This window comes from Sceloporus undulatus, chromosome 2 (assembly GCF_019175285.1).
Source record: "Sceloporus undulatus isolate JIND9_A2432 ecotype Alabama chromosome 2, SceUnd_v1.1, whole genome shotgun sequence".
Lineage (NCBI taxonomy): Eukaryota > Metazoa > Chordata > Lepidosauria > Squamata > Phrynosomatidae > Sceloporus > Sceloporus undulatus.
The window spans coordinates 332,787,533-332,802,135 of NC_056523.1; the positions used below are offsets into that span (position 1 = coordinate 332,787,533).

The window sequence follows — 14,603 nt, forward strand, 5'->3', positions numbered from 1 at the left end:
TAAAAGCAGCAGAAAAAATGGGATGACACAGGACTAATTGGGACTGTCCCTGCTGAACTGAGAGATAATATAGTATGTTCTCATGTTGTGCAATAGTCAATATAGCTCCCCATCCTCCACAAAGGACTCTATTTTTGGGTCTTCTACTCATCTCAGCATCCATCCTAGCTGAGAAATTCCAAGAACTGTCATGAAGAAAAGAGGCTTCTCCAAGCTCTAATTAAGACACTGGAAAAGGTCTGGCTTGCCCCTCTGCCTCCATAGTGGGCTCTGCGGACGCAACCCATTGTGTATCAACTGTCAAAAGCTCCTGCTTCAAGAAGCTCTCTGTATGTGACATCCAGATTCATCCCTGGCAGAATTAAGTGCTCCTAAGGATGTCAAAGGGCATACATTCCCCAAGGCTCCAGATCCCATCTGATCTTGGAAGCTAAGCATGGTTGGCCCTGGTTAGTACTTGGAAGGCAGACTGTCAACAAATACCAGGTGCTGTGGGATGAATTTCAGAGGAAGGAACTGGCAGAACCATTCCCTCCAAAGAAAGCCATATGAAATTCATGGGGTCACCATAAGTGGACAGGTAACATGAAGGCAAATACACACACATTCCTAAATACCATAAAGGCACAATGGGATTTTTGGATGGGATACTCCTCTGAAACATGGTTGGGAATGCCAGATGCTGTAGGCGATATTGCAGAGGAAGATACTGGCAAAACTACTTCTGAATGTTCCTTGGAAAGAAAATCATATTAATTTCATAGGGTCACCATAAATCAACAGGTGTCTTGAAGGCTGATCTTCTCATGCATTTAAAGTGTGCTAAAATCGAGGACTTCAGTCTATTTCAGGGATCTGTCAAGAGGTGTGTTGGTGCTCAGCCCTGTTGCCATCTCTCAACTGCTCCCTACCTCTTGGGGTTAAAATCATAGATTTGGAAGAGACCTCAAGGGCCATCCAGTCCAACCCCCAGCCATGCAGGAACTCTTACTGACAGGAGGTTCTTCTTAATGATGTGGAATCTCTTTTCCTCTAATTTGAGTCCACTGCTATGAGTCCTATTCTTTGGGGCTGCAGAAAACAATCCTACTCCATCATCAGTTTGACACCTCTTCAAATACTTAACAGGGCCATCATATCACCTCTTAACTGTCTCTTCTCCAGGCTGAACATACCTAGCTCCCTAAATCTCTCCTCAGAGGGCTTCATTGTTTTCAAATCCTCCACCATTTTGGTGGCCCTCCTCTGGACTGAATGGTCCTTGTGGTTTCTTCCAACTCTATGATTTCTATGGAATTGCTCCAGCTTGTCAACATCCTTTTTAAATTGTGGTGCTCAGAACTGGACACAGTATTCCAGGTGAGGCCTGACCAAAGCAAAATAGAGTAGCACTCTTACTTCCTTGATCTAGACACTATACTCCTGTTGATGCAGCCTAGAATCTATTAATGCAGCCTAGGTTGCTGTGTGGATTAAAGTGTATGTGTGCACATGTCTCTCTCTCTCTCTCTGTCAACCCAAGTCTCAACCCACTTACCCATTTCCTCCAGATTAACACTACATGCTGGTGCCTCAGGTAGGGAGGACTTTTAGGGAGGGTCAGCCATGCATGCCACCTGCAAAGAGGTTCCTCCAGTCCTTCCTCCACCCAAGCATGGTCCCTTTTTCTTTCCCTTGGCTGAAGAGTTGGCTCAGGAAAAGGCCATCATCTGCTGACATGGAGCCAGCAAGTCAGCCCTGCACTATTGTTGTGCAAGGAACCAAGTGAGAGAGACAAGGCTTCCCTGCCTCCAGATTGCAAGCAGATGTGAGCCTAAATTGCTTCTGCTTCTGAGGTGTAATAATATTAAGCACTGTTCTAGGACTTGTGCTGAGAAGCAGCCTGAAGGAAGGAAATGTGGGGAGCAAGCGAGAAGGTGGATGGGGCAAAATGTCACCATCTCGGGAAACAGAAGAGGTTTCCTGTGAGGTGGTTGGGCTTCCCATAGCGGAAATAAATCACCTATCAGCTCCCCAGCCCAAATAGACAAAAACCCCTTTTCCCTCCCCTCCCAGCCTGGGCTGTATCTGAGACTGCCAGTTTCACAAAACATTCTCTTTTGCTTAAAGAGCAGCAGGAAAAATCCCAGATTAAAGTATGTGAAATCTCTCCCGTTTCAGTTCCTGAAGCCAAGTGTGTTGGCTCTTGGTACACATTTGCACACAATCTGGGGCTGACAAGATCACAGAATCATAGAGCTGAAAGGTACCCGCAAAGGCAACCTAGTCAAGCCCAGGACTGCTAGTACAACAAATCACTAGTAAAGCATCTCTGATACCAATAGATATCCAATCTGTTTTAAAAACTCCATTGAAGGAGATTGCACTACCTTCTTAAGGAGACTATTTCACTGTTTTAAGAGCCAGAGTTGTACAGTTGTGGTCCCTTCCAGCTCTGAAGTCTAATCTGCACTGCAGAATTCGTGCAGTTTAACACCCCTTTAATGGCCATGGTCCATGCATCCTGGGCTTTGTAGTTTGTTGTGGCCCCAGAACTCTTCATCAGGAAAGGTTAAAGATCTCGCAAAACTACCAACCCCAGAATGCCAGAGCATTGAGCCATGGTAGTTAAAGTGGTGTCGAAATGCATTATTTCTGCAGTGTAGATATACCCCCAGTCTTCTCTTCCCCAGGCTAACCATATCCAAGCCCCAATGCTGTTCCTCTCACCTCAGTACTTAGTGAAAATGGCACAAAATTATCGCTTTTGTGTTGCTTTTTCCTGACCAGGTTTTCTTTCCGCTTGGAAAGGAATAGAGTGAATATCCTTTCCATGTGGGAGAGGAGGACACAAGTCAACCAGCCCCTGCTTGCACCATTGCCTTGTAGACCCATAGTCAGGCTTACCTGAACCTTCATTGTCTTCCTAGCCAGAAGAGGACTGCCTAGTCAGAATCTCACTGGGGCTTTATTTATTTTTATTCCCGCTTGACTCTCAAATGGGGATTATTTCACTGTTTTCATGGAGTATAAGCCTCACCCAGACCAAGAGTCCTGGCCAATGGACCATGCTCACCAGGGAGGTCCTGCTGGGAATAGGTGGAGCATCACAAGTATCTGGTGTAGTTTCATAAGATGACATTCATTAGCAAACATGGCCCTGCTGCCATTGACCATGAGATTCCCCAAGCCAACATGTCAGTCATTGCTCCATGTAAGACAAACATTACGAAAGGACAGTTCAGGAAGGATTTAATAGACAAATTACTGAAAGCCAAAGGCTTGGAGGCTCAAAAAGAAAGAAAAAACAGCCCTACAAACCTTCTCCCTAGTGTGGCTGAGGGACAGAAGTCCTATCAGAAAGGCTGTAAAAGATGGGCAGAGCTTGGGAAATTTCTTTAAAAAATATTTTTGGATATGGCTCCTATTCCAGGAATAGAAGCCAAAATGGCAACAGAATGGGCACATTGTCTGGGGATTCTGGGAGTCCTAAAAAAAGAACTTTCTGAACATCTGGGGATAGAAAACTCAATGGGGAATTCCTTAGCTTGAAGGAGATTTTCTCTAGGCTTCCAGGGCTGCATCTACACTCCAGAATTAATGCCGTTTGACACTACTTTAAGTGCCATGGCTCCATACTATGGAATTCTGTGATTTTTAGTTTGGTGTAATATTGAGCTCTAGTACCACAACAAACTACAATCCCAAGATGCCACAGGACGGTACCATGGCAGTTCAAGTAGTATCAATTTGCATTAGCTGTGCAGTGTGGCAGAAGCCCAGGAGACTTGTAAAATACTCCTCCCCCCAAAAAAGTAGGTAAAGATGGTTTTAGTGTTGCAGTTTGTGACCTTGCATCCTGGTTGTAGGATTCTGGGTGCTGTAGTCCCCTGCGGTACCATTGCCAAAGCCTATCCTTGCCAGAAAACTGAGAGCGTACCCACACTGCAGAAATAAATTGACGCCACTTTAACTGCCATGATTCTATCCTATAGAATCCTGGGATTTGTAGTTTGGTGAGGCATCAGAGCTCTCTGACAGACCAGGATGAATACCTTATAGAATCATAGAGTTGGAAGAGACGCCAAGGGCCATCCAGTCCAACCCCATTGTGCCATGCAAGAACACACAACTGGAGCACCCCTGACAAATGGCCATCCAGCCTTATCAAGCTACAAGTCCCAGGATTCCACTGGATGCAGCCATGACAGTTAAAGTGGTGTCAAACTGCTTTATTTCTAAAGTGTAGCTTAGCTCTTGTTGTGCAAAGCAGTCTGGGACTGACTCTTAGCAATGCCTGAAGTGAACTGGTTCTCTCCTGTCTCTGGAGGAGAGATCCTGACACACTTGCAGCCTTGCTTGCTCTGAGGCCTATTCCCCCCAGGATCCAGACTGACATTTTCCTTTGGCCAGTCTCCGTTTAAGTAGCGGAAAGTGAAAGGATTTAACAAGGCAAAGCGGACTCCTCCTCGAGGGGAGCTAGAGGTCAGTGCCAAGTGAGTCCGTGAGCAGAACAGAGGTTTTCAGCAGCCGGGGAACTGGGAAGGTGGAGGGGAGGATGGGGTTGTTTTGGAAAAATCCTAGAAATACAGAAAATGGAAAACTTCTGTCAGGCTTCCCCCAAGGAAGAGCCTCTCAGGTTTTCTAATGCCTTGCCCAGGCCAGGGATCTACAGGAGGATTGCAGCTCACTTTGGAAATTGTAGTGCATTCAGTGAAATCCTGGGGAACCTCTGGGAAGGGTTGGCTGCAAGAAGTCCAGAGAAGGTAGAGGAAAGTAGCAAACCCCTTCAATGTAATTTCCCCTGGGCTAAGAACTCACTTCTGCTGGTCCAGAAATGACTGCACAGCTCAGCAAAATCTCAATTAACAGAGGAATCCATTGGTTTTGCTGTATCACAAATCATGGGAGAGAAATTGGGTAGCCTCTGGGTGTCACAATTTTGGGGAGTCCAGTGTGCCCTCCAGAAAGCTCAATGAACCTTTCTCATCTAACCTCCGGCAACCGCCTAAAACACCCTCTCTATTTTCAGCTGGAGAAACATTAAAAAGTATTTGAGGACATTTGAAAATGCTGTTTTGGGGGTCCACTGCCCTAAATGGCAAGATCCACTCCCCCAAATAACCAGGCTCTAAGCTGACAGGGAGTGATGAGATGTTAATTCCAGCTGCCCAAAGTAGAAGCCACAGAGACATAGTCCTCTGGAGCTGTGAAGGAGCAAAACTGGGGTGGTGCCCCTGTCTGTGGTCAGGTTGCAAGGCATTTCTTCACTGACCAAATGCTTCCAGGACAGGCAGTTCTTGGGCTTTCTGGGAATGATCTGCTGCTGGGACCAGGGGCATCATTGGGGGGGGGGGGCTGCTGGGAGTGTGAACCGCAGTGGGTGACACTTGAGAAGGAATGAACACCTGGTATGCCTTATACTTTATATCCAGCCCCTAGGGATACTTGGTGACATTTTGTAACAAAGACCTGATGGTCTTCTCATGAAACCAATAATGGGATTGGACAATGACTGATGGTTTTAACTTCAGATTGACAAAACAGTGATTGGATTTAGGACCACCCTAGGATAGCTGGAGAGGGAAGGTGTCTGGGAACATGGCAGGGAGTGGATAGGAAAATGGACTTACTAGCCTTGGTGCAATGAGCCCTCTTATCTCTTGGTGCAAGATATAACTGGGGCAGGAAGGAGTGATCAGCTTTTTTCTTGTCATTACCTAGTTTTGTGGGTGGTGATGTGAGTGTTGGGCTATGACTCTGGAGACCAGGGTTCAATTCCCAGTTCAGCCATGAAACCCACTGGGTGACCATGGGCAAGAGACACTCTCTCAGCCTCAGAGGAAGGCAATGGCAAACCTCCTCTGAACAAATCTTGTCCAGAAATCCCCACCTTAGGGTGGCCATAAGTCGGAAATGACTTGAAGGCACACAACAACAGCCTAGTTCCTCTACATATCTTCGGGGCCACATTCCTTTCCCATGGGAAGTTTCCCTGTGTTTCAAAGACTGTGACCTCTTCAAACATGATGTGAAAATATGCTCTAGATGTGAAAATATGAAGAGTCCCGTATACAGCATGAGGATGCAGAGTGTGCTAACACTACACCACCAAGTGCAGTCCCTTGCCAGTAAAGGAATCTATCGCTAAAGCGTCATGGAAAGGTGGCTGTCCAAGCTTTGCTGTAAAACCTCCAACAAAGAGAACCCACCATCTTCTGAAGCTGTTGGCTCCACTTTCAAAAGGCTGCCATCAGGAAATTCTTCCTAACACTTGGTCAGATTCTTTTGTTTTTCCCCTTGAAATTTTAAGCAGTTGGTTGGGCCCTTTCTCACCACTCAGTTATAGCGCCGTGATTCCACTTTAACTGCAATGCTTACCTCCCATTTAGTCCTGGGATATGCAGTTTGGTGAAGCTCTAGAGGAGAATGCTAAGTATCCCTCATTAACCTGCAAGATCCCATAGAATGGAGCCCTAAGGACAATTAAAGTGGGATAAAAGTGCTATAATTGTGTAGTGTGAAAGGGTGCCAGCATAAAATGAGCTTGTTCCATCTGTCCTTTGGATATCTGACGATGGGTCTTGTATCATCTCCCAGCTCCCTCTTCAATAAGCTAAACATCCCTGCCTCTCTCAGCATCTGAGGTTTCTCCTCAGTTCCTTATCCTACAGAAGGCTGGAGTCATTGCCTGAAGTGGTCAGTTTACTTCCATCACCTACCCATTTTTTAAAAGAAGAAAAATAGCTCATGATTAGGGATAGAAATACTTCAGTTTTCCCTGATTAATTTTGCTTTGCCATTTTGTGCACAGCTCCTTGTTTCCAGGACCATCTGAAATTTAATTATACCTTGTTTTGCACCTCCTGGCAGACCCTTGCATTAAAAAGGGAGAATTACACCTCCCCAAGGCAACTGGGAAAGGGAGAAATGTGTTCCCTGTGTTTCTTAAGAACTGGATGAGAAACACATCACACGGTACATTGCAAACTTGGGATGTGGCAAAATACCAACAACTGTTGCAAAGTCAAACATCAGGCTGAAGCTGAGCTTGCAAACACAGGGCCTGGCCTTGCTGGTGATGTGTTTCATATATTGAATAAACTGCTGTTTTGGAAACAGAGAGAGAGAGAGAGAGAGAGAGAGAGAGAGAGAGAGGAGGTGGCAGCCAACAGTACAGGAATTCCCTCTGCAATGAGGCCTATTAGGTGGATTGTTCCATGAGAGCGTTCGCTTCTGCCCTGTAGATAGAGGAGGACATTGGATGTAATTTGTGCTATGGATGAAACTATTATTTGGAAATATCTGAGAAAAAATACTGAATAACATGCTTCTTGAGTGTTGGAAAACCCTGTCAGGAAAAACCTGGACTCTCAAGAATCTTTGCAGTTCGGGACTAATTCTATGTAAAATTTGCACTTGGCTGTGTGTGTGTGTGTGTGTTTGGTTTATGCACAGAATAAAGAAGTTTCTATGTATCAGAAAACATTTTCTGCACAAAAAGCACAACAAATGTTGTTTTCTGCACTAGAATTGCTGTTCTCTTTGCCACCCTCCAAAACCCACCATCTGCAAATTTTGAATAGAGTAAGTTCCCAGCTACATAATTTTGTACTCAGGAAAGAGCATTCTCTGCACAGAAAACAATTTCTCTACACAGAAATATTATTTTCTAGATAGAAACTGCTGTTTTGTGCACAAAAAATGCCATGTTCGAATTTTGTGCAGAACAAGTCTTCAAAAACTATGCAGTTTCCTAAGAAGTCCTCACAGCAGGAAGAAAATGGCTAGAGGTTATTCATTACTTCTTCCAAGAAGAAAATTATCAAATAATTACATCCCTAGTTTGAGCAGAATTAAATGAAGAAAGATGGAGCAAGAAAAGAAGTAGTTCCTTCCTTGTTTTTATCCTCATTTCTCCTTGGCTGAACTAGGAGAGAAAGTAGAGGAACTAGCTCAGAAACCTCTCTGTCCTCTTTGCAAATACTAACAGCTTATAAGCAGGAGGCATGACCAATTTGGAGGGGGAAATGTCGACAAATTTCAATTGTATTTTTGTCTCTGGCATCTGAAAGCCTCCTTCCAAATTGGAAAATTAATGAAGACGCCTGCCTAGATAGAGCAACCAATCCATTTCAACTGTCAGTTTCAGCCTCTTGCTTGAACGGCTACCTTGCAGGGAGAGGCATGTTTGGTTATGACTGAGACAGAGGTGTCGCTACAAGGGCAAGGGGCAAAATGAAGGCATTGCCACCTCAACAGGAATTCTGCCTCTGGAATGATTATTTCCTCGTCTCCATATTTCTAACATTGCACAGTGTGAGACACTGAAAATTGTCAACACCTTCAACTCCTATATTTCTCCCATTCGCATTCCCTCAAGTAGTTTGCTGTCCCTTTTCTTTGGATGCCTAAACTGTATTTCTAATTTCTGAATGGAAGTTTTAAATTACTGCCATGCTAGAAATTTGGGGATGGAAGCAATGGTGTCACAAAGGTAGGTGTCGCCCAGTGCAGTAACTCATGTGGTCATCAACTGTTAGGTGGATTTGTAATTGGTTGACCGGCCGAACCCAAAGGGTTCTCAACAATGGCTCCTCTTCATCCTGGAGAGAAGTGACCAGTGGAGTCCCACAGGGCTCTGTCCTGGGCCCAGTGCTATTCAACATCTTTATCTATGACTTGGAGGACAGAATTGGGGGCATATTCATCAAATTTGCAGATCACACCAAATTAGGAGGAATAGCTAATACTCCAGAGGACAGGATCAAAATTCAGAATTACCTGAATAAACTAGAAAGCTGGGCCAAAGCTAATAAAATGAAATTCAACACGGAGAAATGTAAGGTACTGCACTTAGGGCAGAAAAATGAAATGAACAGATATAGGATGGGGGTCACCTGGCTGAACGGGACTACATGTGTGAAAGGGATCTAGGAGGTCTAGTAGACCACAGGTTGAACATAAGTCAACAGTGTGATGTGGCAGCTAAAAAGGCCAATGCAATTTTAGGCTGCTTCAATAGAAGTATAGTGTCTAGGTCAAGGGAAGTAATAGTGCAACTCTATTCTGCCTTGGTCAGGCCTCGCTTGGAATATTGTGTCCAATTCTGGGCACCACAATTCAAAAAGGATGTTGAGAAACTGGAGCATATCCAAAGGAGGGCGACTAAAATGGTGAAAGGTCTGGAAACCATGGAGCCCTATGAGGAGAGACTTAGGGAGCTGGGGATGTTTAGCCTGGAGAAGAGAAGGTTAAGAGGTGATATGATAGCCCTGTTTAAATATTTGAAGGGGTGTCACACTGAAGATGGAGCAAGCTTGTTTCCTGCTGCTCCAGAGAACAGGACCTGGAACAATGGAATGAAGCTACAGGAAAACAGATTCCAGCTCAACATTATGAGGAACCTCCTGACAGTAAGGGCTGTTTGATAGTGGAACACACTCCTTCCTCAGAGAGTGGAGGAGTCTCCTTCTTTGGAGGTCTTTAAAAAGAGGCTGGATTGCCATCTGTTAGGGATGCCTTGATTGTGAGTTCCTGCATGGCAGAGGGTTCTGGATGGCCCTTGGGGTTTCTTCCAACTCTATGATTCTATTATTCTATCTATGGATCTCCTGTGATTGAGATACAGATGGGAGGGAGGGTCTCACCCCATTGGAACCCATCATTGTGCTGCTGCCATCCTCTTCTGCCCAAGACAGCAAGGATGGGATGCCCCTGAGCAAGAAAATACAGGCAAAGAGATTCAACTTTAGAAAGACCTTCCTGACATTTAGAGCTGTTTGACAGTAGAAGACTCTGCCTTGGAGAGTGGTGGAGTCTCCTTCTTTGTGGGCTGTTTTGAAACAGAGACTGGATGTCCATCTGTCACAAGGAGTACTTGGACTGTGCCTTCCTGCACGGTAGAAGGATTAAACCTCCATGAGGTCTCTTGAACTCTATGATTCTCTGTACCCCAGCTGCTTCTTTCTGTGGAGATGATTAAATTAATGGAGATGAAATGTATTGTTGTGAGGATATTGTTAGGGTTGTTCCATGGCTCCAACCCCATCCTGTGTTTCAGATTGGGTCAGAATCATGTTTTTATCTCACACTTTCACAAGTTTCCCTATAGAGGCGGTTGGGTATTTTTGTCCAGTGCGGAATGGCTGCATTTAGTTCAGAGTTGCCAAATGTTCACATGGCTCCATTGTGCATGCTTATTCATTGTGTATGAACACTAATATGCACACAGAGTGCACATGAATACAAAGGTGTGTTGAGCATGCAGACAGATGTGGAAGTGCATTTGGTTAGGCATTCGCTTGCAATCCACTAACCACAACACCTGTGACCCCCTTGGCTCTGCGCCACCAGCCACCAATTCTCACTGCCAGCTAATTACAACCAGACCCACACTGAGAAATTCATATGCTCCAAATGTAAGCCAGAGGCATGAAAGAACATCTTGGCACTGTTCTTTACAACAACAATCGATAACAACAACAATTATAGCTGCTTCCTTTTCAAGCAACTCCCTCTTGTTGAGTCTCATAGTCCTCCCCACCCCAAATTTCAAATCGCAGCTCCTGATTTTGTTCTGATCTTTTACAAATCAAGAGGTAACTCTTGTCCAAATATCATGCTAAGAAATTCCAGCTACACAGCCTGACCTTGCAAGATTCAGAGAAAAACCAGGAAGCCTCTTTGCAAACATGTCTAGAACACTACCTGAATGAAAGCAGTTACCCTCCTAAAAGAAAAGAAAAACAGCATCCTGGTTTACCCCCCACTCATCATTGTGAGCCTGATATAGAAATGTATTTGCTATCGCTAGCAGTCACTATTAGTTGTGTCCCAGCTAAGGAAGGATAGTAGCAAGACTTCTGTGCAATATTCTTCTCACATTTGCACACCTCAAAATGCCCTGAGAATTCTTTTGTGCAGAACTACAGATACATTTTGTGCACAAGGAGATGTGCGTTTTGTACAGAAAACACATTTCCTTTAGAGAAAATAATAATAATAATAATAATAATTTGTTTTATTTATATACCGCTATTCCAAAGATCATAGCGGTGAACAGCAAGTAAGCTAATTAGCAAGTGAGCTAATTTGCCCCCAACAGTCTGGGTACTCATTTTAGCTCCCTCCTCGGAAGGATGCAAGCCTGAGTCGAGCTTGGGCCCTTTTGCTGGTCTTGAACTCGCAACCTTGTGGTTTTGAGTGAATGGCTGCAGTACAGGCATTTAACCACTGCGCCACCAGAGCAGTTTTTACAGGAAGAAATGTAAGGTACTACACTCGTCCCTCCTCATTTGTGGCTGTGACTTTTGCAGATTTGATTAATATGCTCTCTTTAGGTCCTCCAGAGAAATTCTGCTGGAAGTTGATCATAGCGTTGCAATGGAGGATTGAAAGATTCCTAGAGAAAACACTTCTCTAGGCATTTGTAGATCCTGCAACATGATCCTATGGTTAAATTCTGGCAGATGTTGACCACAGAGTTGTGCTGGAGGACCCAGAAATTTATAGAGAGGTGTTCTCTCAGATCAAAAAAGTACTGTTTATTTATTTGCATTTCCCCCCACTTTCACACTCCTTCTTTGGAGGTTTGTAAACAGAGGCTGAATGTCCATCTGTCACAGTGAGGGCTTTGATGGTGTCTTCCTGCATGATAGAAAGGGGTTGGAATGGATGGCCCCAGGTGTCTCTTCCAACTCTATGATCCTATGAGATACAACACGTAGATTTCTGCGTACAGAATAATTCCCTGGAACCCTCTGAGATGTGCAAAAAGCAGATGGAAACTGCAAAGAAATATTCATTTTCTCCTGAAGTGAGGCGGAAACTACGGAAATTAGTCTCTGTGGACTGGACCAGTGACCTGAGGCAAAAACCTCCAGCGAAACCCTTCTAACCTATGTCTCACAGCTCTGAAATCAAACTTCAGTTGGGTCCGCTGTGTGCAAACTCTGGGTGTCAGGGTGGGATGTTTTAGAATTTCAATAGCATTCTCTTCCTGGTGAGTTTTTCATTTCCTTACTTTTACTTGACAATTGCTTTGCAAAGTTCCCATGAAGACTGGAATACTTGAGATAGAGTTATTGGAGCTAAGCTCCTGTTCAGCGCTTCCACAGTGTGATCAACACACTCATACACAGTCGCACTACACTGCACCATTGTGCCATTGATTGTGCCAAAGGTAGTAGGGACACCTCTCAGGGTGTATATGTTGCACGCAAATCTTTGTGCAAGTGGGTGGAAGCATTTGCAGCAATTGAAAGACTGCTACTGCTTTGCTTTTCTGAGATGCTTTTCTGAGATGCTGAAACCAGAAAGTAATGAAACTGGGCTTCCTTGGTTGGTGCTCAACCTCAGCAAGCCCTACAGCCCTTTTGCATGCATGCGTTATGTAGATGTGAAATTAAACATGCAGGGAATGTTATAGAAAATGTGTAACCATTTCACAGATGAGAATACTGTGAATGAGGATTAACCCAAATTGCAACCATTTGGTCTCTTTTATTTATACAATTGGCTTAAGGAGGGTCTCATTTTTATATCCAAATGGGTGCACTTTGGAGAAGATCTTATTCAATTGCATTCAGCTACTTTTAGCTGTTTTTCCAAATAGGACAAAAAAGGAAGAGGATGAGAGAGAGAGAAATGAAGGCTGCATCAGCACTGCAGAAATGATCCAGTCTGACGTCACTTTATCGCCCATGGCTGAATGCTATGGAATTCTAGGAATTGTAGTTTTGTGAGACATTTGGCCTTCTCTATTAGAGGGCTCTGGTCCCTCAACAAACTACAATTCCCAGAATTCCATAGCATTCAGCCATGGTAGTTAAAGTTGTTGTGGCCTGAGTGCTGCGCCCATAACCCTTGTTGGGACCTATGGAAATGACGCACAGTGTCCACCACGACCACCTGCAGAGTTCAACCACGTCGACAGGATGCCAAGAAGAAGGAATCTGTGAAGATGTCTTCAACTAATAATGACTCTTACAAGTCTTCACTCTAAACGAGGGCTTTAATCTTCCTTTGCAGTGTTTACAACATAGATATACACAGTGTATTGGACATCCGTCTCTAATACACATTATTTACTCCAACCAACAATAACACAACCTCTGAGGCAGCCACATTAATACACAACCATCTCACTGCCTTGTTAAGGAAAAAGCAACATGGGATATACAGTGAATGAAATAAAACATGTATGTGAGAGTCAGGATGACTCAGCAAAAGCAATTAGAAGTCACACAGGTGTGAAAGGTAGTGTAATTAACAAGTCCTAAATGCCAAGGACAGAAATGCAAAGTGGATAATTGAACACACCTGAGAATTGTTAAGTGGACAAGGCTGAGATGATGAAATCATTAATTATGGGATGAACCAAGAGAACCAATGAAAATAGTTGTACACGCCCACTGGGTGAAAACAGACAAGAGTGGGTGGTATTTTGCAATGACTATAATAATGGCTATGAATCCCAATGTATTTTGTGGGTAGTAGTTGTGGATAGTAGTGGAGTTGTGTTGGATAGTTTTGGAGCTGTATATAGTAGAATAAAGTAGATCTTTTATTTAAGACTACTGAGTTGTCTGGTGTCTTGGGTGAAGCTACAAGAACCAGCTGGATCCTGAAGAAGTGTGAAGACTTCTGTGGAACCAAGAGTGAGAAGGCTTGGAGAGTTTGTCAGGGTCTTCAGCCTGTTCTCTGTAACTCTTGCTAAGCTATAACCACTGGCCAAAACTGGTCAGCGCCGGTGCGTAACAAGGTGGTGAGTTCGAGCCAGAGGTGAAGAGCTACAACTCCCATCATCCCTGACATGCCTCTCAGTAACAGACACAGCCCACACTCAGGCACTAACTGTCTCACTCAGTGACAGTTGAGAACTGACAGTTGACAGTTACATCGACATTCCGATGATGCCCTGTTTGAATGCTGACACATTAGCTGCCACTGGAACTGTAAATTATCTGCACAACAGCTCCCCCTAGTGGCCACACCAATGTCATTTCCTGACAAAAGTGATGTCAACATGGATTATTTCTGCAGCGTGGATGCAGTGGAAGGCATTTTAAAATCATCTGGAAAAGTAAGTTGTTAGAGGATCAATCAGGACTGTAGCTGCCAAATTGGGACAGCTGGAGAATATAGTACTGTGAAAGTGCATCATAGGAATTACACACACAAGAAGATTCCAGCCAAACTTTGCTTGGGGTGGTGTGGAGACTTGTGGGATTTTCTTCCACCCCACTAATAGTGGATTTATGTACTGAATGATCAAATATCCTTGATTCTTCTTTTTCTCCCACCAGATCCCACCTCCGTCCATCCATCTCCACAGATAAGCAACACAGATGGTGCAGCTGGGGGAGTGTGCTCTGATAAGAGGGCCCTTACATCTGGTGTCCCTCAAGGAGCCATTCTGTCCCCCATGCTATTTAACATTTACATGAAACCGCTGGGAGAGATCATCCAGAGACATGGGGTGCAGTGTTATCAGTACACTGATGACACCCAAATATGTTTCTCTGCGTCTCCGACTGATGCAGTGACCAGGGATGGCATCTCTCCTCTAGACGCCTATCTGGAGTCAGTAATGGGCTGGATGAGGGAAAACAGACTCAGAC

The 14,603-nt window shown here is 44.4% G+C and overlaps 1 protein-coding gene across 3 annotated transcripts in view; it reads right to left on the reverse strand.

The window, feature by feature from the left end:
* CNTFR (ciliary neurotrophic factor receptor) overlaps window positions 1-14,603 on the reverse strand; it is a 549,220-nt gene that overhangs the window by 319,888 nt on the left and 214,729 nt on the right. For 2 of the 3 annotated variants that reach the window (XM_042448841.1, XM_042448838.1), the window contains exon 1: window positions 2,887-3,025. The exons of the other annotated variant lie outside the window; for it this stretch is intronic. In XM_042448841.1, coding sequence (XP_042304775.1) covers window positions 2,887-2,898 — 12 coding nt within the window. In that variant the 5' untranslated portion in view covers window positions 2,899-3,025. Of the gene's footprint in view, window positions 1-2,886; window positions 3,026-14,603 lie in introns of those variants that run through there. 3 annotated transcript variants of the gene reach the window in all.